General features: G+C 49.9%; 1 protein-coding gene across 4 annotated transcripts; it reads left to right on the forward strand.

Moving 5' to 3' along the window:
- Positions 1-2,308: 2,308 nt before the first annotated feature.
- LUC7L (LUC7 like) lies at positions 2,309-21,045 on the forward strand. 4 transcript variants are annotated; one of them, XM_027683571.1, is made up of 11 exons: positions 2,309-2,447; positions 4,189-4,283; positions 8,912-9,010; positions 9,715-9,825; positions 10,310-10,453; positions 10,860-11,036; positions 11,721-11,809; positions 16,156-16,185; positions 17,079-17,243; positions 18,261-18,322; positions 19,598-21,045. In XM_027683571.1, the coding sequence occupies exons 1-10, from the start codon at positions 2,387-2,389 to the stop codon at positions 18,286-18,288; spliced, it is 999 nt and encodes a 332-aa protein (XP_027539372.1). In that variant the 5' UTR covers positions 2,309-2,386; the 3' UTR covers positions 18,289-18,322; positions 19,598-21,045. The 4 variants fall into 4 exon arrangements, with proteins under 4 accessions (XP_027539372.1, XP_027539371.1, XP_027539374.1 ...); XM_027683573.1 differs by lacking the exon at positions 18,261-18,322 and adding an exon at positions 3,028-3,098 and having other exon boundaries at positions 2,312-2,447; XM_027683570.1 differs by lacking the exon at positions 18,261-18,322 and having other exon boundaries at positions 2,310-2,447.
- The last annotated feature ends 91 nt before the right edge of the window (positions 21,046-21,136 follow it).

A 21,136-nucleotide genomic window follows, 5' to 3' on the forward strand; every position in this document is an offset into this window, starting at 1 on the left:
GATGTGCCAGCAGGGCTGCCTGGGGCAGCACAGAACACGGCCAGGGGACATGGAAAGCTGGGGGATGCAGGGTGCCCGGGGACATGGGATGGTCAGAGGACACAGGGCAGCCTGCCCCTGACAGCAGGATGGGCTTGACACAGTGCCTGGACTCTGCCACCAGTGCTGGGGACACACAGGGAGTGGGGACAAAGGCTGTGGGGGTTGGGGACAGGCACAACCCTGCTACAGAGCTGCCCTGCTCTCCTGTTCTTGGGGTGACCACAGCTCCCTCAGAGCCCTTCCTGCCCCCTGCCCCGAGCACCCTGTGCTGAGCTGTCTCTGGGTGCCGAGGTAGGTTCCCCAGCCCCTGGCACGGTGCAGCACTGGCGAGGGGAGTGCCGTGGCTGTACCCATCCCCTCCCCGGGGCGGCAGCCTCGGGACACCCTGCGGGAGCAGGTGCGGGAGCACCGGCTCCCTAGAACTCCCTCTCCTCTCTCCAAACACTGGCAGAGCCGGGCGGGAGCAGCCATCAGGCATCAGACATCAGCCATCCCGCCCGGGCACCGCTGGGCAAACACGGCGGGTGGGGGCTGATAAGCCACGGGCACCCTCCCTGACGTCATCCATTGTCACCCACCCGCCCGGCACGGCTTGACGTGGCCACCGGCTGCATCCCTGGGGAGCCTGATCCCACCGTCAGGGTCCACAGGGAAGGGGGGCTTCCTCTGGTGTTCCCAGCCACTGCTGCCCCAGACCGTCTTCCTGCAGTGCAGGAGCTGGGGAGAGCTCACAGAGCCTCTGGCTCAGCCTGGCTGGGAGGTAAGGGCTGCACCAGCCCTTTGTCTGGGTGGAGAGGGTCTGGTCGTGCTGGCGAGGGGCTCCAGGGGTGGGGCAGGGTGTGGGGAGCACAAGGCTTGGCTCACAGAGCTGGGAGCGATGAGGTGTCCATCCTCTGGAAGGAATAACACGCATTTAGGGAGCACTCAAGGCTCAGCAGGACCGTTCCGGGGGCGAGCCTGAGGGAGAGGCAATGCCACTGCCCCTGCAGCAGGCTTGGGCACGTGGTTTTGCATCCATTTGAGGGCCCAGGGTGGCCATCCCTGCTCCAGGCTTTGCCAGGTCCAGGCATGAGAAGCTCCCATTGCACAGGGAAAGGGTCTCCTGCCTCCAGAGACGCCACAGACAAGCAGGGTGTTCGCAGCCCTCACTCGAGGGTTGATCCTGCACCCCTTGCTCGGGGCTGGCACATGCTGACGGTCCCTTAAAGCCAACGGAGCTTTGAAGCTTTAAGATGGGGAAAAACAAGCATGATTATGGCAGAACAGAGCAGCCTGTAAGGCAGGGCTCCGGCACCAACCCTCGCTGCCTTTGTAGCCCTGTGGCAGCACAAAGGGGCAGTGGGAGGGAGCATCCACAGGGTGGCTGGGGCCGGGAGATCGTGGGGAAGGGATGGAGGTGAATCCCACGGGGTGTTGGGAGCTGCAGCTGGAGCTCAGAAAGCTGGACAGGGCACCCAGAGCCCGGCAAAGCTCCGCAACAGCCCAAGCTCCGCTGCCAAACCACGGCCTTATCCCCCTCCCGCAGCTGGGGGAACAGTCCTGGGCTGTCCTGTCCTGTGCTGTCCTGTCCTGTCCTGGGCTGTCCTGTCCTGTCCTGGGCTGTCCTGTCCTGTCCTGTCCTCATCCCCTCGTCGCTGTATCCCCTTGTCCGTGCATCTATCCTGTCGCCCGCTGCTCCCGCCTGCCCTAGCCATGCATCCCATCACCACCAACCCCCAGCAGGGGCTTTCCTTACCCCCCAGTCCCCCTCCCCACCTTCCCCACGGTGGTCCCCCGCTGTCACGGTGCCATGGGGACGGACGGCAGCCAGCACAGCCCAGCCCCGCCGCCCCGCCGCAGCCCGGCTACTGCACCCATCACACCTGCCCAGCCCCAGGGCAGGTCCCGGGGCAGGTCCCGGGACAGCGCCGGTGACGGGCCCGATCCCGGCGGGGCGCACCCGGGTGGGGGACAGTGAATGTTCCCGGCCAGCCCCGCCCCTTCGACAGGCCCCGCCCCTCATCGCGACCACGCCCCCTACCAGAACCACGCCCCTCCGCCCGCCCCTCATCCATTCCCCGCCCCTCCGGGCCTCTTCGCCTCGGCCCCGCCTCCTTCATTCCGGCCCCGCCCCTTCGCTCCGCCCCGCCCTCCCTGTCCCTCAAGCCCCGCCCATGCCCCTCCCCCGGTGGACTACCGTTCCCGTCGTGCCGCGCGGCGCAGGGTGTGGCTGTTTCCGCCCAGCACCCGCCGCCGTCGCCGCCGCGGAGCCGCCGCCGCCGCCCCAGGCCCCGGGACCGCTCTCGGTGCCAGTCTCTGCCCCGCCCGGTCGGAGCCGCCGCCCCCGGCCCGGCCCGGCCCCGCCATGTCGGCCCAGGCGCAGATGCGGGCCCTGCTGGACCAGCTCATGGGCACGGCCCGGGACGGTGAGTAGGGGCGGGCGGGGCCTGCAGGAAACGCCGCGGCCTCGGCGGCCGCCTCAGCGCGCGGGGCCCGGCCCGCCCCGGCCGCTGCCTCCGCTCGCTCCGGACCTGCGGCGCGATCCGCCCCCGCCCGCCCGGCCCCAGCCCCGTGGCGGCGAGGCGGGCCCGGGCCTGCCCGGCATGGGGGTCCAGCCGCGCCCCGGCCCCAGGGAGCGCCCGGCGCGGCCCAGCCCCGCCGTCCCGGGCCCGGCCGAGCGGGCAGGCCCAGGGCCGGCTCCGCGCCCGCGCATCCAGAGGCACTAGGTAGGTGTGCCTGCAGCGCCGGGTGCGGTCCGGCACCAGAAATGTGACAGCCCGTGCAAAATACGGCCCCGCTGCGGTTTGTGTTCTCCCTTCTGCGACTCGCTGGGTACTTAAATCCCCTTTGGCACGTTAGCAGGGCTGTCCAGGCACTTTGCACTTTGTTTCGTAAGTGAATAAGTGCTTTTCTTTTCTCTGTGTATTGAGTTGCTATTGAATTGCTTCCCATATTTTTATTTCATACAAACTGAACAATTGTGGCCCCTCTATTTTATTTATAAAGGTTCAGTGTATCTTTGCCTGCCTACATCAATCTGCAAGGGAGTTGCAGAAAAGCCTCATGTTCATCGAGCCGTGAGTCACAACCAATTTTTAAAGCTGTTATAACAAAAAAAAAAAGTGTTTGCTTTTTTTCACAAGTAACTTTAAAAGTGTAGCTTAGAAAGAAAAGAAAAATTAAAAAAAAAAAATTCAGTAGACACAACATTATTCCTGGATGCTTGTGAATCCTAATACTTTACTATTCCCATACTTTAGTATTACACATACCTGTGTCATATGCACAGATGAGCTTTAAAATTGTCACATACCATTACCACTTTGCCTTTACTTTTATGTATCATTCCCCTGACTTCCTTACTGCAGGTGTGGGCAAGAAAGCTTTTCCTTTAAAACTTTTCAACAATGGGCATAAAATTCTGCAGCTGAGGTCTTGAAGAATGCAGATGGGTATAGTATGTGTTGGAGCTCGCAGTGTGTATTGACTAACTTTGTTTCTTTTTTTTTCTATTTTTTTTTTGCTTTTCTGATATTGTGTTGTTTTAAGTGGCTCCTGAGTGTAAAATGTCCTCTGAGGGTGGGCTGAGGGTGGGTGTGTTCCAGGCCAAGACCACCTTTGCACGGCCTGGGAAGAGCACACTGCTTAGTTGGGTTCCACACCAAAAGGACTGGTGGCTTAGTTACCACGTGAGCAAAGAGCAGCTGCCTGTAAAAATTGCCCAGCACAGCCCTGTTTGCTGATCTGTGGGGTTTGGTATCTCCTGCCCCTTCCTCACAGCTAAACAAAAAAGAAGGGATGGAAAAAAATTAGCAGTTTTTGGCTGGGAGCCAGCCTGTCTGTCTCCTTTTCTCTCTTCTGGCTGTGCTGCCTCTTTATATGGATGACAGGCCTTGGACGTTGCTTGGCTCGCCAGCACTGTGTTTAACATGGTGTCCTGGATGATTAAATGCTAAAATAGTGTTTGTTGCCAATTATAAGTGTTCCAGAATATCCTGTTGCCCTCTAAGCTGGTTTGTTTGGTTTTTTGTTTTTTTTTTTGAGTAAATTTGGGGAGCAGGAGCACCAAGTATTTTAATCTGCATTTTGAGGTGAAATGCTCGTGCCCACGCCTGTGTTCCCTTGGTGTTCTAATGTCTCCTTATTTAAACCACACATGAATTGCAGGAGATGAAACCAGACAAAGGGTGAAGTTTACAGACGATCGTGTTTGCAAGAGCCACCTCCTGGATTGCTGTCCCCATGATATCCTGGCTGGAACAGTAAGTATGGCCTCTGTCATAAGGAATTCTGGTGGGGAGGATATTGGTACATCTCGTCTGGGCAGAGTGGGTGACTTCTAGGAGAGAGCAGTCACAATCCTAATTCCAGCTTTTGTGAACTGTGTATGGAAACTGCTGAAGTCAGGAGCTCTTAAAATACACTTGAAATGCTTTTCCCCTCACAGTCCCGTGTGAAGTTGTAAAATTCTTTCTCTTTTAGCAGTTTGAGGTGGTCAGAGCCTAAAACTTGTCCTGTGGTGGTTCCCAGACTGTAGGTCAGCTGCTGCCCTGGGTGCTCTAGTTCACTGTTGCATCTTCAGCTTAGCAAGCATTTTCTTAGCAGCTGCAATAGTCCTTGGAGGTTGTCAGTCTCCTCTCTCCAACCATGTGATGTTTCCTGATGGAACAGCAGCTATTCCATCATTCCTGATGGGGTGGCAATGGCAGGTCACAGCTCCAGCTGAACGTGGGTTGTTTGAGCTGGTTGTTTTTTGTGTCTCTCTGCCCCACTGGTCTCACACAGTTCTCTCTGCTCCTTCACTGCTCCCCCTGGGAACAGGGCTGGCCAGTGTTCAAACGTTTGGCTCACGTGCTCCCTCTGAGAGCACAAGGTGATGTGGGCTTTTAACAGTGAGGTGAGTGTTCAGTTTGGGCTCCCAGATGAAAGCTGGGACTTGGGAAAGAAAACACTGCGTGTCTTTTGTCCCCGTTGCTGTGTTACAGAATTCCAGGACGGAGGTGAATAGGGGTGTTTGAAATCCACCCTCACCCTCAGTGTTTGCATGAAATGCTGTGGTGTTCCCAGTGCCCATCCACTTACCCAGGTTGTTTAAAGATGCTGTGGTTATTTATAGCCCTTCCTGCTGCTGTTTTGGGAGCTGGCTGGACACTGTGGATCTCCAGCAAAGATGCTGGCACTGCTGCCCTGCTTGTGTCACTGCCGAAGCAGGACTGTGGCAGCACTGCTAGAAAGAGCTAAAGCTGCCACTGCTCTGAGGGCTCAAACTTCAGCTTCTCAGTGGCTGCCTCTGAATAAGATTGGAAGAGCTGAATACCAATCTCTGTGTATTTATTTTTTATTCATTTGAACCTCAGATAATGTTTTTCAGTGATTGCTCCATCAGCCTCCATGTCACTTCCATTTCAGAATTTTAAACCTCCGTCCTTCACGTAGGTCACTGTGGTCAGGGTGTATTTTTTGACACGAGATTCTACAACAGTTTTTTGGGGCCCAGAGGGTGCTTTGAAGGGGCAGGCTGCCTTCTGCCTCTTCTGGCAGGTTTCCAGGGAGAAGGTAAATGGTGAATTGAAGGGGTTGAACTACGTGACATGCCTGACTGTGGGAGCTGGTGCCAAAGTCTGAGGTGTTCAGGTGGGTTATGAGTTTCCCAGGGCAGGGAAGCACCTTGAGGAATCTATTTCTCTTGCTTCTGGTGTTACTTGTCTTGATGGAGTTGTCCTTTCCCTCTTGCTGTGGAGTTTGTGCTCAGAAATTGCAAGAGCAGGATGGAATAAAACTGCTCCTGCACAAGTGATCTTGTGGATCACTCAGATCTTGTGGTGGCCTTGAAGTGGCTGTGGAGCTCTGCACTGCTCTCAGCCAGTTCCTGGGGGCAAGAAAAAGTACTGGTGCCCCAGATCTGTGTTGAAAACACATGTGATGTCCAGAACAGGAACAACATTTCAGCTGTCAGCACTAGCAGCATGGAATGAAACCGAGCTGGAATGTGCAGGCTCTGCTCGTGATCCTGGGCACCTCCACTGGCACCTTGTGGTGCTCTGCTCAGCTGGGTGGGGTAACACCCATCTCTGGGTGTATTGCTGCAGAAATCAGGGCCTTGGATCTCTTGGAAACTTCCAACAGATGCTCCAAGCCTTCTGGTGCTGGCTGTGTTGCATCCTCCCCCTGAAGGCATTGTTCCTGCTGCATCCTTTGTGTGTGCAGACATTCCTTGGTGGGAGGCTGATTGGAGGCGAGCAGGAAGCTGATCTCTTGGGTAGCTGTGCTCACTGAAATGTGATGGAGTCCCATTCACTGACCTTCAGGTGCAGAGGAAGAGAAGGAGTCCAGGCTGTCAGTAAAGCTCTGGAATATTCCTGAGAGCTGGAGGAGGCCTGTTGATGTTGCTTTGTTCAGGTGCACCAGCGTTCCTGGTCATAAGAGCTGTCATTATAAGTTGGATTATTCCTATGATTATTCTCTTTTTGGCTCCAGAAATTTGTCTGAACTCATCACTAAATAAGCTACAGAGGTTCTCTAAAAGCCCATGGGCTTACTAAACTAACTTCTCCCAGAATTTTCCTCCTTACCCACAGAGACCAAAGAAAACCACTGTAGCTTATTTACAGTTGGTAATCCTCCTGAATTTCAGCTCCACTAAGAACTGGACAGATGAGTCTGAAAGCTGCCCAGGTTGAACCATAGCTTGGAAGTTACATTCAGGGAATTAATTGTGTCCCTGACAGGGGAATATGAGTGAGCTGAAATCTGTAGGGTTTAGAATTGTTTTGTGGGGGGTCTGTGCTTTCCTTTTTCACTTGGGTGAAACTCTGCAGCTCTGATCACTATTAAAGAGCCTTCTTTGTGGAAATTTTACTTTGTGGTGAGGTAGCAGTTCAGCAGAGAGCACAAGAGATACCTCAGAATGTGGATTGCTCAGGAGATGTGAGCAGGACTAACCAGTGACATCTAAATGTCTTCAGTCTGTGGGGATGGGGGGTTAAATCTTCACTCAGGCTCTGCTGGTCACCTGTGTTACAAACCAGCCAGTGTTGACTGGAGCAAGTTGTGATGTCTGTGGAAAGGCTGAGTGATGAGAGGATGCTTTGAGGCAGAAGGGCTGCTGGTCTTACCTCATGTGAGCAATACCTGTGAAAATCTCCTTGCCTTAGAACATCCCAAACAACATGGAGGAAGACTTGAGGTTTGTAAGCTGGTGAGACCTGAATGTGCTCCCCTTTTAACAAACAGGTGCAACATTGTTGGCTCTTCTGAAGTTTTGGGTTGGAGCCCCTTCTCTGAAATGGGGTTAAGTGGCTCAGCTTGTAAGAAAAGTTCAGATAAGAATATTTGTGGTCTGTGGCAATCACATCTAATATCATTAATTTCTCCCTGTTTTGGAAAGTGATCTCGGTCGAATGACCATGAGAATAAAAGATAGGTCACATCACAGAAAGAGTTATTTTTGTGGTAAAATAACAGTAGCTCTCCAGCATTCTTTCAAGAGGCTTGCCTGAAGATGAACATGATCAAGCTCTGAAGGTACCAGTATGAGGTTTTTTTGTAGGCATTAAATTTCCACCATTTGAGCTCAGCAGGACTATTCTGGATGCAGTGTCTGTTTCTGTAGCCTGTGGCCTCTTTATTCTGGTAAATCTGAGCAAAATGAGGAAGGCTAAATAGTGGCAAGTCATCCAGAATTGGTTTATTTTTGTCTAAAAAAGAAAAGCTAATAAGAGATAACTGCTGCAAACCTGAGTCTTACCTGGTGGAGTTTGCTTTCTTTGCTGAACACTGCTGTTCAAGTGCATTGTTTCACATAAGTGTCTCCTTAAGCTTTAGTTTGTGATGTTCCACAGGGATTCTGTGTTATTCCACTTTAGCTCTTTCCAGCAGTTCAGTGAGTTGACACTTGTTGTGTGTGTGCAGGTTTGGGCTCCTTGGAACTGGTGGTGACTGGGAGAGAAGAGGATGGAGGGCTGGAGTGTTCCTTGACATGTACCCTGCCATTCTTACTGTGGCTCACAGTTAGGGCTTTTGTTATTTTGGCTTTCAAAATGTCATATTCTTTCTCTACTATAAGAGAAATGTTCTTTGTTACAAATTGATAATGTTGAAATGCCATTTCTGTTTCGAGAGCATAATCGACTTGGGTTCATGTGGCTGTTAACTACTGGGTTGGGGAAAAATAAATTTAAATAGCATTGACTGCAGTGGGAGGGAAGGGCAGCATGCAGGTCAGAGCTTTCTGGGAAGGGAGATGCTCTTAAATCTCTCATTAAATGGGCTTATTTGTAGGACTTAGCTTTGCTGGGCAGGCTTTAAAATGCCAGGCTGCAGCTGGATGCGGGAAGGGGCTGGCGTTAGAATTAAGAGTCTGTTGTTGCTGAGCGTGGGGTTGTGCATTTCTGCTGGCTGTAACCCTTATTCCTTTAAGTCCATTTGTTGTTGATAGGAAGCATTGTTTCTGTCCTACAATTTTATATCTTTCAATATGTTATTAGGGCTTGTCCTTTCACAGATGTGCTTTTCCAGGTGAGCTTTAAACAGGGTGCAGGTATGCTTTGCTGTGCTGTGGCTCCATGAGAGGAGGCATTGGCAGTTGGTGCCTGTTGAAGGAGACCCAGCTCCCTCACAGCAGTTTCTAAGGCTGTGCTATGACCTAAAGTAGGAGTAGGACTGGACTTATAACATTTGGGGTGTGTTAATGTTGTTCCAGGAACACCTAGAAAAGGGGTTCTGGCAAGCATGTGGTTCTTCTGGCTAGTTGTATTACTGATAGGTTAGAAGGAAGCTCTTCCTGAAAAGACTTTATTTTGATGTGATGCAGTTGGCAAGAGCTAAGGATCTGCTGCTTGTTGCCATAATGGAGGGTTTTTACATGAGTCTTCCTTTTTCTCTTCCACAGCGAATGGACCTGGGAGAATGTACAAAGATCCATGACTTGGCACTGCGAGCAGATTATGAGATTGCAAGTAAAGAGAGAGACCTCTTCTTTGAGCTGGATGTGAGTATGGAGAAGTTTTAATTACTTTTGTGGGAAATGCTTCTTGAAGTTACTGAGCTGAACAGTAGAACTCGGTGACCATTTCAGCTCATTGTGGTGTTTGATGTGTGACCAGTGCAGGATGTGCAGCCCCTTCCTGCCTGTGGGCTTGATTGCTGACTTGGAACTGTACAAGTAATTATGGCACTTGCCATCCCCCATTAGCTCAACTAGCTGGGAGGCTCCTCTGGCATTCCTTGCATCCCACACCTGCTGCTCTGTACTAGGTCGTTGTAACCTGGTACCCTGTCCCAGAAGGGGATTTAACATTAAAACCCTTCTGCTCAGTGGTTTTACTTTTGGCAGATTTAGCTTTCTGTGATGGAACAGATCAAGGGAAAGAACGATTCTGTCTTCCCTTTTCATGTTATTCCAGTGCTTTTGTCTGTGCACCTGTTGCTCCTGCTTTGGAAGTTCCAGTGCAAAGCAGTGTTGATGTGAGCATCCTGTGATGTGTCAGAGTCAAGGAACTGGGTCAGGTTCCACGCACGGGTCAAATGTTCCTTGTTCTGCAAAGTGTCATTTGTTGTTTTTTTTCCCCAAAGCATCTGTTCTTGAGATTGTTTATGCATTACAGAGGGACTGCACCAGATGGCTGTTGGCTGTCAAAGATATATCTGGCATGGAGAGCATCTTTATTCCTAATTCTTTATCTGATCATGCAGGCCATGGATCACCTGGAATCCTTCATTGCAGAGTGTGATAGGAGAACAGAACTGGCCAAGAAACGCCTGGCTGAGACACAGGAAGAGATCAGTGCTGAAGTGTCTGCAAAGGTATTGGCCTCTCATTAAACGTTGGTTCTGAAAGTCTGTGTGGGAGCTCTGGTGCTGTGTTGTCTCTGACACCACTGATAATTGATGGTTTAGAATAGCAAATCCATCCCATGGTTGTTATCTCTTTACTTAGCAAATGCTCATGGAGTTTCCTCTTTGGGAACTTGCTTCACTCGGCCAATACAGGACATTTCTGAAGCTGCTTTTGTGGACTCTGTACTGTCCTGTTATCCAGAAATGTGCTGCTGTTTGCAGCAGAACTGATGATGTCTTCTCCATGCCCAGTTTCTCTCTTTGCCAGGTGTTGGTGACTGTTGTGATTGGCCCACCAATCCCTTTTGTTGGGCCTCTTGACTTTTGGAGATTTATGGCCATCTTGCAGCAACTGATTTAGTTAAAACAGTATTTTTTAAAGAGAAGGGAAAAGTTTTCCTGCAAGCTTTATCACGTTTTTGTCTTACTAAAAACTAACTATTCTCTTTAGGCAGAGAAAGTACACGAGCTGAATGAAGACATTGGAAAACTCCTAGCTAAAGCTGAACAGCTGGGAGCTGAAGGAAATGTTGATGAGTCTCAGAAGATCCTGATGGAAGTGGAGAAAGTCCGGGCAAAAAAGAAAGAGGCAGAGGTATGGCATTGGTTCTGAGGATTGGAACAGGGGCCTGGGCTGAGAACATGTCACAGCTGGGCACTTCCTACCTCTGCTCCTGTGTTGCCAGCACCTCCTTTCCCAGTTTCAGCCATGTGCCAGCAAGCAGTTGGCAGTGGATAAAAAGCTTTTTAGAAACTTTTCTCTAGTGCAGAGAGCTGACTGGGGCGGGGAGGGCTTTGTCCTCTGGAATATTTGGTCACTGTTCCTTTGCAGGGACAGACTGTCGGGCTTGGCTGTGCCCACAGAGCGTTTGTGTGGCACCTCCTTTGTGTGGGGGTGGGTTTTCATTCTTGAAAGCCATTCTTTGCAGGGGTTTCCCTGGAGGGTTGTGACAATGCAAGGCTTCCCTGACACTTGTGTGGGTTTTCTTGCCTCCCTTTAGGAGGAATACCGAAATTCAATGCCTGCATCCAGTTTCCAGCAGCAGAAGCTGCGTGTGTGTGAAGTCTGTTCAGCATATCTGGGTCTCCATGACAACGACCGGCGTCTTGCTGACCACTTTGGAGGCAAATTACACTTGGGTTTCATTCAGATTCGTGAGAAACTGGATCAGCTGAGGGTAATCCTCTCTGTTTTAAACCTTCTCTTTGTAGTTTCAAAGACATTGAACACTTCTATTAAATTAATACAGAATTCTTGGCAGAGTGCTTGTAAAAGCTCAGAATCTTCCAATTGCAGAATCCCTGAAACTTCAAATGGAGCCTTTTTTAGCCTCGTCTTGGGTTCTGTTCTGTATTTTCTGGGTAACTAAATATCTACCCTCAGAATCAGTCAAACCAGACCATGGCTGTCATTTATTCCTTAGAGCATTGGTACAGTCACCTGTATTTTTCTTGTTGATATGGCTGAAATTTGTCACTCTGAGGCCTCTTAATGAGATGTTTGAACTGAAGTTTCACATAGTGTGTGAACTGAATTTTCACGTCAGCATAAAAGGTCTTGAGTAGCTGAAGCCATTAGGAGTTGTCTGAAGAGGTTTGTAATGGGTTGTGGCATGGGCCTTGCTTGCAAACAGAGACCTTTAGCCAGCTCTAGTAAGAGCTGTGATTCCTGTGCCTCTCTCAGTATATTGAGGTCAGTGCCTTGACTGAGGAAAATGAAAACCTTGATAGAGATCTTGAGTAGCACATAAAATGCAGTGAAATGGTTCTTTGTCTTGCTCTGGGAAGGGTCTCCCTGCAGATCTCTGAGCTGTAACTGTATGGCTGAAATATGATGTGGACTGGTTTTGGTTTTTTTCTAGAAAACAGTGGCAGAAAAGCAAGAGAAGAGAAACCAGGATCGTTTGAGACGGAGGGAGGAGAGAGAACGAGAGGAGAGGATGGGCAGACGGTAAGTGGGACCTGACAGCTGGCTTGTGAAGTTGGTTTTTAAATAGTCTGATTTTTCATACCTTAGTATTGCAGGAACACAGCATCTGCTGCTGGAGTAGCTGTTGGATGAGCTCTGGTTACTGTGTGAGCACCTTGGGATTCAGTTAAAGATGGAAACACGTGCACAAACCCCCACCACAGAGTGATTGTGTGTGTATTGCCTCAACTTCCATTGTGTCTGAAAGATGGGAGCTCCCTGCAGTCTTCAGGCTTATATTGGTCTAGTCCCTGTCCTTGGGAATCTGAATATGGATAAGATACCCTCATCCAATGCATCTGAGTGGGAAAGTTCAAGATGAGTGAGGACTAGGTCTGCTCAAAAGGGTCATGCAGAAATTCTCTGAACAGTCCTCCTCACTTCTAGTCTTGTAGGTGACAACAGTGTGGAGCTGGTATCCATGGGCTAAATGGGGGGCTGCCTGTCTTGCTCCAAAACTTTTCTACAGTAACAGTGAGGTGCTTTTGGCACAGCTTTGGTATCCAAGAGATCCCAAGGTGTGACTGCTTCTGATGGTTGTGGCCATGTGTGTCACCTTCTGCTCAGATGTCTGTAATTCCTGAGCAGTGGGAGTGGCTGGAGCGTTGGTATTCTCAGGACAAGCTGCCAGCTGAACTGGAAAAACAATTTCTTCTGTACTTGGAGTGAAGAGGCACCTTGTGTGTAAACAGCTCAGTTAAACAGCCTGTGTGGGGAGGGTGGTTATTTGCAGGGCTCAGGCAGAGGAAGTGGCAGGGTGGGAATGCTGCTCTCATTGTTACAACATCTCCTCAGTTACCGCATGTGTTTCTCTTCTTGTACTTCTTGCATCAAAAAACCCCAACCTTCCTCCTTGTGGAGAGCTCCTTTTGACCTTTGGTGTCAGCTGAGGAGTGAGTTTATCTGAGGCAGATGAGATTTGTAACTGAGTTGTGCTATAAGATGGTGCTGGCTTCTGGCTATAATTAGTGTAAGTGCTGACAAATAAACACCAGAATGAAGCAGCTTGGTGATTTTGATGGAATGTGAAAGATGTAAACCTCAAATTGTTATGTATTATACATATTATTATATCAGTTAGGGTGTTTCATATGGGTTTTCTCTCTGTGGGTTGCCTGGTGGGATATGAAGTGCCAGTTTGTGCTGCAGCATTCTGCTGAACAGCACCTTCTGGAGAACCTCCCAACTTTCTGGTATCCATGCAAGACTGTCAGTAATCCAGTTAAATTTGGGAGCTGCAGGATCTGGAACCAGCTGATGAGTGCAGGAGTTCATCAAAAGGGACTGCTGTGGCTGCTGCAGTGGTCAGAGAGGTGGAAGTGAAATGGAAGTGTCTTCCCATGCAGCTGTGTCATGACAGGCTCTTTCGGAGCCACAGCAGGACTGTACCTGATCTGGACTCAGTTTGTCTCCATGGTGCCTCTTCTTCCCGGAGGTCATTTCTGTGTGGAAATTGCTCAACAGAGTTGCCTTCAGGAAGAATCCCCTGGATCTCTTAGTTGATCCACATCTCCCCAAAAATGCTGCCTTTCTTCCTCCTGTGCTGTGTCTGGGGTTTTGTTTTTGTGGTTTTTAAAAAATCCCCAAACCCTCAGTTCTTGAACGTTAAGGAGCCTTTTGTGTTCATAGGTAGTTCATGTATGGATGCAGCTGATGAGGGGGCTTGAAGATGGCTTTTGAATGTTTATTTATGGCTTTAAATATGAAGGGCTTAAGAACTGCATTGAGTTGACCTAAAGTCTGAGTTCTGGCTGCTTCCATGTGTGACACTGCTTAGAGACCATGGCTGGCTCTGTGTGGAGGCACCTGTGTGCTCCCCTGCTCAGATACCACAGGAAAACTTGTTATGAAGGAGCCAGGAGTGCCATACAGAGGAGGTCAAATTAATTGCCTTTCCAAAATGAGACCTTGACCCAAAGGAGGATGATAGTTTTCCCAGTGTCAGAACTGAGGTTGCATCCCAGATTTCCCAGCCCCTTACCCGCTGGGAGCTGTGCACACCACGCTCACAGGGGCACTTCTCCATCAAAAACTAACTGGTGACTTCTACCACTTTTCTAACAGCCTCTTATCCAGAGCCTGATACTTTAAGGAACCACAGGAAACATGATTCCTGCAGAACTCTTGTTGTTATATCCTCATGTGCAGCATCCTCACAGTGTTACTCAGTAACACTCAGTAAGAGAGAGCATGACTTGACTTTGGGAGTCTTTGGTGACTGACGGGCACTGTGACATACTCTGGGAACCTGTGGGTTCCCTTGTGAAACTCTGCCTCTCACAGCTGTTATTAATTTGTCAATAAACTGTCATTCCACATAGGAATGAGTGAACTGGGTTGTCACACTTAGTGGTAAATAAACACAAGTGGTTTGTTTGGTGTTGCTGGCGGGTGTTGGGTACCCAGTAATCTTGGAAGACTGGAATTCTGTGGAGAGGTGGCATGCTTGGAAGTGCAGCCCTCAGTGTTTGCCTCCAGGCTACTCCAGCAAACAAGTCCAGTGGAGTTGCCAAATGGATTTCCTTTGTGTTAGGCTGCACAAAAGACAGATTATGAAACTCAGCACAAAGTCTGTGATACAGAGACCAGAAAGAGGAAAAAAATAAAGAAAATAGACATGCTCAGCCTCTTGCTCCTCTGGACAGCAGTCTTCTTTTGTCTCCTGCTGATTCAGGCTTGTAAGAAAAGAGCTGTTTTGTTGGATACTTCCTGAAATCTGAAGTGTGACTCTAGGGAATGATTATCAGGAATTTTTTGTGCATGTTCCTGCTCGGATCATAGGCAGGGAAGGGCAGCCAGGCTTTTCAGGGGCCATGGAAGGGCTTTGTGAGGATGTGCGCACTGGTGGTTCGGAATAAAGTGATCAGGATGAAAAGAACATTAAGAACTTGGAGTAATTGCAACCACCAAAACAATTCATCTGCCTGCCAGGCACCTCCAGGAGGTCCTGCTGCTCCGTCAGGTTTTGTTATAGGTGTGTGGTTATTGCCTTGCTCTCCTGGTTTATCAGCTTTTCCTTCACCTGGTCCCGTGTGTTGCCTCAGTGCACGGCTCGTTTGCAGACTCCAAGTTCAGCTCCACCTTGTTTACAGTCCTACCTGAATTCCCCTCTAAATTTGGGGTTTCTTTTGCTTTCTACCATGACTGAACAACCCTCTTTCATTGTGAAGAAATGTTTGGTGCACGTTGATTTGCTCAGTCGTGTCTTACCCAGGTATGGTTTTAAATGATGTTATTAAAACAGATGCTTCTCTATTGCTTCTTAAATTTTTGTGTGTAGATTTCAGCCACATCTGCTGCAGTGCCAGGGGTGTGAATGCAACACCCCTGTGAGTCTGTGCAGTGGGGAGCAGTTACAAGAGAGAGTCTTTAAATCACTGAACAGGGAGATCAGCCACTTCTTAATTAAAGCAAAACGAGACTGTTCAGACAGCACGTGACAGTTTGGTATGAGCTGGCTCTGAGATGTGGCCACAGAGGAAGAGGGAGGGTGGGTCTGGCACGTGCTGTGGTATTTTAAGTGGTGCTGAGTAATGGTGCTGCAGAAGTTGAGAGAATTGTGACATTATTTATGTCAAAAGCTGACAGCAGTAAGCTGGGAGTGCCATGCATGAGCTCTGAAGCCATGGAAATGTGAGAAAGAATAGTGAGGCCTGGATTATTCTTCTCAAGTGCTTTTTAAGTCAGGGATGAAGGATTTTCAAGTTTATATCTGTCACTTCTCAGCTCTTCCCTTTTGGCTGTGTCCCTTCTATTTTTCTACTTCATCTTTCCCAGACAGGGATAAAATATTGATGCAAATTTCCCTCTAATATTTGTTAAACAAATGCAATGAGGTAGAAAGTGTTGTTTTCTCTTTACTAAAACCTTTTCAAATTACAACTGCCTCAAAAGAACCAAAACCAGAAATCTGTCAAGTGTCTTTCTGACTTGAGAGTGGCACTTCTTGAAAATCTAGAGTTGATCCAGCTGATGTTAGACTGCAGGGGGTAAAGGATATATAACAAATGTGTACAGTAAACCTAGAAAGGTTCATTGTGGTGCTTTATCAGAGACTGAACTGGTTTCTAGACCTTTTCTGTTGTGACAGGAAGCTCTGCAAGCAGAAACTGGTGTTTCCACGGAGTTCTTCAGTTTTTGACAAATTCGCACTGCCCACAAAATTGAAGCTAATTAAATGTTTTAATGACAAGCTTTTTTTAAACTGACACATCACTTGGGGTATTGCTGTGTTCCTGTGAAGAGCTGCCAGCATGGATGAGTTTTTCTATTGAAAACCCACTGGCTTTATCATAACTTCTCTCACTTAACTCTCCTCTTCCCTCTAGGTCTGGATCAAGAAATAGAGATCGTCGAAGGTGAGTGCCCAGTTCTACAGTTCTCCCAAATGCCTGTTTGTGTTTATATCTTAACTGCTGAGGTTTTTCCTGGGTCTCACAAATGGAGTTCACTCAGTGCCTCAGTCTCTTTGGTTTACTCCCTGAAAAAAATGGGAACTACAGCGTGGGCACCTCAGTGGTGCTGCTTAGCTTGGTGTCCCTCGTTGGGCTCTACAGCAGGGGCTGTGCAGCCTGGTCAGGACGGGGTCTGTGTGCTCCAGAGTGAGTCCAGGAATGTCCTTGGTGCCTCTTCCAAGGCATATACTGATATACTTCCATGGTTTTAATGTCTGAAATATCTGTTACATGTGTAATACCTCAGATGTGAAAATACTGATGCAAGATTAAACCCCCCACGTCTCTGGAAGAGTGTGTCTGAATTGTATGACAGCACTCTGTGTGATCATGGACCTGGAGATCTCCCTCTGGCATCCTTCTTGGTTTTAGAGCAGGTTGAAACAAATCTGCTTCTGAAGTGCAGGGCTTTCACAAGGGAGGCTTCTCTTAGGGTTATGGTAATTTAAAATAAATAAACAGGCTACTTACTTTGGCCTCTTTTCTACTTTTACACTTTGAGTGAGGCAGGGTTGTAAGCTCTGCCCTGGCCCTTGGCATGTGCTTATAATAATGGTGGGAGCTTTTTTATATAAACTTCCCAGAAAACTGTATTATCCATTGGCCCTTTGTTGGTAGGTGCAGGAGGAGGGGGTGTGGGTGCCCTGCTGTGGGTGCTGGCAGGGATGTGGCTGGGGAGGAGTGAGTGCTGATCTCTGGGTATGTGTAACTCGGGAATGTCGGAGTGGTGGGCTCAGGTGTGCAGATCCCAGGCACTGCCTGTGTCCTGAGCCTGAGCCAGCCTGTGTCCCCTGCAGGTCACGGTCCCGGGAGAGGCGGCGAAGGCGCTCCCGGTCGGCATCCCGGGAACGGCGGAAGTCGCGCTCCCGATCCCGGGACCGGCACCGGCGCCACCGGAGCCGCTCCCGCAGCCACAGCCGAGGGCACCGCCGGGGCTCCAGAGACAGGAGCTCAAAACACAAGTATGTATTCCTGGCAGGAGGGCTTCTGGAGAGGGGAGCCCTTGGCTCACAGAGAGACTCCCCATCCCGTGGCTCTCAGCAGCAGCTGCAGGGTCCTGTGCCAGCTCCTGGGCCAGAACAGGATTTCCCAGTGGCCTCACGTGAGGGCAGTAACTCTAAAGCAAGATCCCAGCTGAGAGGAGAGTCCAGCAGGTAGAATTGGTTCCCTGATTGCAGTGCTGAGCCTTGAGACACTCCTGGTTTTCTTGTATGAGAAGCAGCACCAAGGTCTGTCTGAGCTAACTGAGCCTCCCTGGGTCTGCAAAAGCCAAGTGACTGAGAGGCAGTTTTGATGTTACGTTTCTGTTGTTGCCTTCTGCTTCCCAGATTCCTCCTCTCAGTGCTGGCATGGGGAGGGAAGTGTATGATTTGGGGTCTCAGGCATGTCTGTTAGAAGGCTGCTTGAAAGAGAGAGAGAGAGAGACATAATTCTTTAGGAATCAGCACTAGAGGGAGGGAAAAAGGAATCCAGGAGGAGTGTACAATTCTCCTGTTGCTGAGGGGAAGCACTATAGTTCAAAGAAGGGCTTTAAGTCTCCTGTGAAACTCAGCAAAACAGCCTCTGTGTTGGAGGAAGGATGAGACCAGGGGGTAGGAGTATTAGAAACACTAAATGGAATCACTGCATTTCCTTACAGCCCTTCTTAGCCCAGCAGCAAGTCTATCTCCAGGTGCCTGCTGAAGTTAGATCTGGCTGTTTTTAAATGCTCCTGATTAATAGAGGAGTGCTTTAGCACTGTTTCACCTGATTAGGCCACTGGACTACAACTCCAGAAACAAACCTACTGTTGTGTGTCTTGTGTCGCTTTAGCTGAGGGGCAAGAACAGCTTTTAAAGGTACCTGGTGAAGGGGAGGGAAATAATGGTCTGAAAAATAAGCCTGTTAATAATTGAGGGGGGGTGTAAATACTGTTGATTCTCCAATGGCTGAGATACTAAAGTGCTTTTTTAAATCTGTCTTGAACATGAAAAATAAAGAAAAGAAGTTTGGACAATTAGGAAGTGAGGAAGATCCTGTAATAACTTTTACTAAAGAGCAGGTAAGGGATTACTTCGGAACCCTTGGTCACATCCAAACCAGCCCATCGAAGTTGCAGGGGGATTGGCACTGGCACACCTGCACAAAATTGCTGAGAACTGGGGAAAGGCCAGGATCAGTTTAAGAAAATAAAGCAAAAACAAGAGAACAAACAGGAAAATCCTGTTTCCTGAAAAAGGTGTAGTTTCTCTTTTCACTGTGAGAATTAACAGAACCAGCCCTCAGGTTCTGCTGGTCTGTCGTCTCACTTGCAGAAAGAAAGAGAGTGTGTGTCACAGGATCTGGAGGTCTCAGGGTAGGAGGATTGCAGGCAGCAGGTGCTCTTGTGGGAACAGGTAGAGAGTTAATCTCATCAGAGTGATGTGTTCTGGTTAAACGACAGAGTTTAATGAAAATGAAATGGCTCATGTGACACCAAAGGGCTGTAAGTTTTTGATCTGTCAATTGTGAAGTATTTTCAAACTTTACAATCAACAAGAATGAAAGCTGGAACCTCCGAGGTACCTGCCAGGGCCTCTTCTTGTGACTGTAAAGAAAAACCTGTGTACTGAGCCTTGGAGTAAAATGTGGGCGCCTTTGCCAAGGGGTATGGGCTGTTAGAGCTCCCTGAGGATCAGCTCCCTTGGAATTCTGCTATTCCATAAGCTGGCATGAATCACACAAGACACAGCCTTTCAGACTGGACCCAATATGAAGCCTCCTGCTTAATTCTGTGTGGGCTGACACGGGGAAGAGCTGCTGAAAATGTGTAGCTGTCACTCGGGCAGGGCCATGAAAAGATGTACAATATAAATCTGTGTCATCCTGGTTCTGAACCCGGGATGCTGCCAAGGCCAGTGTTTGTCAGGATGCAAAATGAAAAGCCCAGGGCTGAGGGAGCAAAGAATCCAGTTGGTATTTAAAGCAGGTGAACAGAAAGCTTAGGGCAAAATGAAAAACCGCTCTGGAAGGCACGGGCAGAGCTGAGTCAGAGATGAGGAAGAAATTGCAGGTGCTTTAGTGTGGCCCAGAAAACTAATAAGGGGCCCAGGGAAGACCTGAGAGAGCCCCTGGGGCCACAGCTTGAAAGGATCACTGTGAGGAAGGAGTGACAGAGGGTCCAGAGCTGGCATTCCCTCATAGAAACCCCACAGAGCCCAGAGCTGGCACCATGGGGACCTGTAGACACATTCCTGTGCTGCCCCACAGCGCTGAGAGGGAAAGGTGGTGTCACTTTGTGGGTGGCTGACAGTTTTGAGCTGTGAAGCTGATAGAGATGGTTTCATTTGTGCTTCAGATCTTCCAGAGATCGGTCTTCGAGAGAAAAGTCCCGAGACAGAGAGAGGAAAGACAAGAGCTCTTCTGAGAGGCGGCACGAGAGCACAAACGGCAAATCTCGTTCCAAGAGGTCAGAAGAGAGAGAAGCTGGAGAGATCTGAACTCAAAAACGATCTGTGTTGCACTGTAAATAGTCTGATAAACATTCTACACAAAAGCCTAAATTTTCCCATTTATATTTACTGAATACAACTCATCTTTTGTAGTTTGGGGTTTTTATTGTTTGGCAGATAGCTGTGAGTTTGTAGAGAACACAAGAGTTACGTACTGTTTAACAGGGTTTTGTTTTAGTAGGAATAAATAAACCTGGATGGATGGTTTTGAGCCCAGGCCAGTGTGGACACCCTGTGTTTGTCCTGACAGCGGTTGGGGCCGTGCTGTGCCTGGAGCCCTGAGCTGCCCTGACCTTTGTAACGCTTCAGCCCTTCCCAAAAGCCCTCCCTGACCCTCTGTGAGCACACCAGTAGTGCTGGTCCTCACTTTATTCTATTTTTCCTTTTGTTTATATATGTCAAAAGAAAATTTTGATTATTTTTTTTTTTTAATCCCTTTTAGTGCTTAGCCACCTCATTTTTATGTCTCCAGCACCTGAGCTGCCTCAGTTGTCCAGCTGAGGCGAGACAGGTAAAATTTGGCCCTGATTTATTCTGAAAGCTGTGAGGGTGACCAGATCAGCTGAGCACGTTTCTGAGATGGGCTCAGGTCTGGTTTTAGTCCCTTTACAGGTCAGACAGTGGGTGTGAGCAAAGCAGTGGGAGACCGAGGCTGGTTTCATCTGGCTGTTTACTGTGCACTCTGCAGCCAGAGCTTCCCTTGGGGGACTTTCTGACCTGCAGCCAAAAGCGTTGGTGTGTTCCCAAGGCCAGGGAGGCAGAAGGGGGCAGAGGTGCCTGGGCTGGAGGTGTCCCAGCGCCCGCTGATCTGTAACCGGGTCTGTGTCCCAGGAGGGCAGGAAGGAGCCCGGCTGTGCCAGCCCTTGGTCGCCACCCAGGGTCGGCGTTTTGTGGGAGTTGTGCGAGTGAAGCCCTTGTGTCCCGCCGAGCCGGGCGCTGCTCATTAGCCGGGCGGGGCGGTTAATTACGGCCGTTAATTACCGTTCCCGGGGGTCCGTCGATGCTGTGCGGGTCCGCCCAGCATTCCCCCTCCCCTCCTCCTCCATCCGCGGCTCCCCGGTGTCAGTCCCCCGTGCATGCGCCCCTCCCTCCCCCCTCCCTCCCTTTCTCCCTCCGGGTCCGTTTTTACACCGAATTCCGCGGTTTCACGTGTTGTTTTTTGTAACCTGCGCTCGCGGGGGGGTGGGGGGAGGGAGGGGCGGGCCGCGGGCGCGCGCTCGGGGCTGCCCTGTGTACGCGCCTGTCGCTGTTCCCGCCGCGGTTCTGAGCGCATTAAAGATGTGTGTTTGTGGCTCCCCGGTGCTGCCCGGACTCGTTTGTTGTCGCGGGGTCCGCGCCGGCACCGGCCCCGCCACCGCGGCCGGGCGGAAGGGCCGCCCTGCGTC

This window comes from Neopelma chrysocephalum, unplaced genomic scaffold (assembly GCF_003984885.1).
Source record: "Neopelma chrysocephalum unplaced genomic scaffold, ASM398488v2 Primary Assembly neopelma1_65, whole genome shotgun sequence".
Classification (NCBI taxonomy): Eukaryota; Metazoa; Chordata; class Aves; order Passeriformes; family Pipridae; genus Neopelma; species Neopelma chrysocephalum.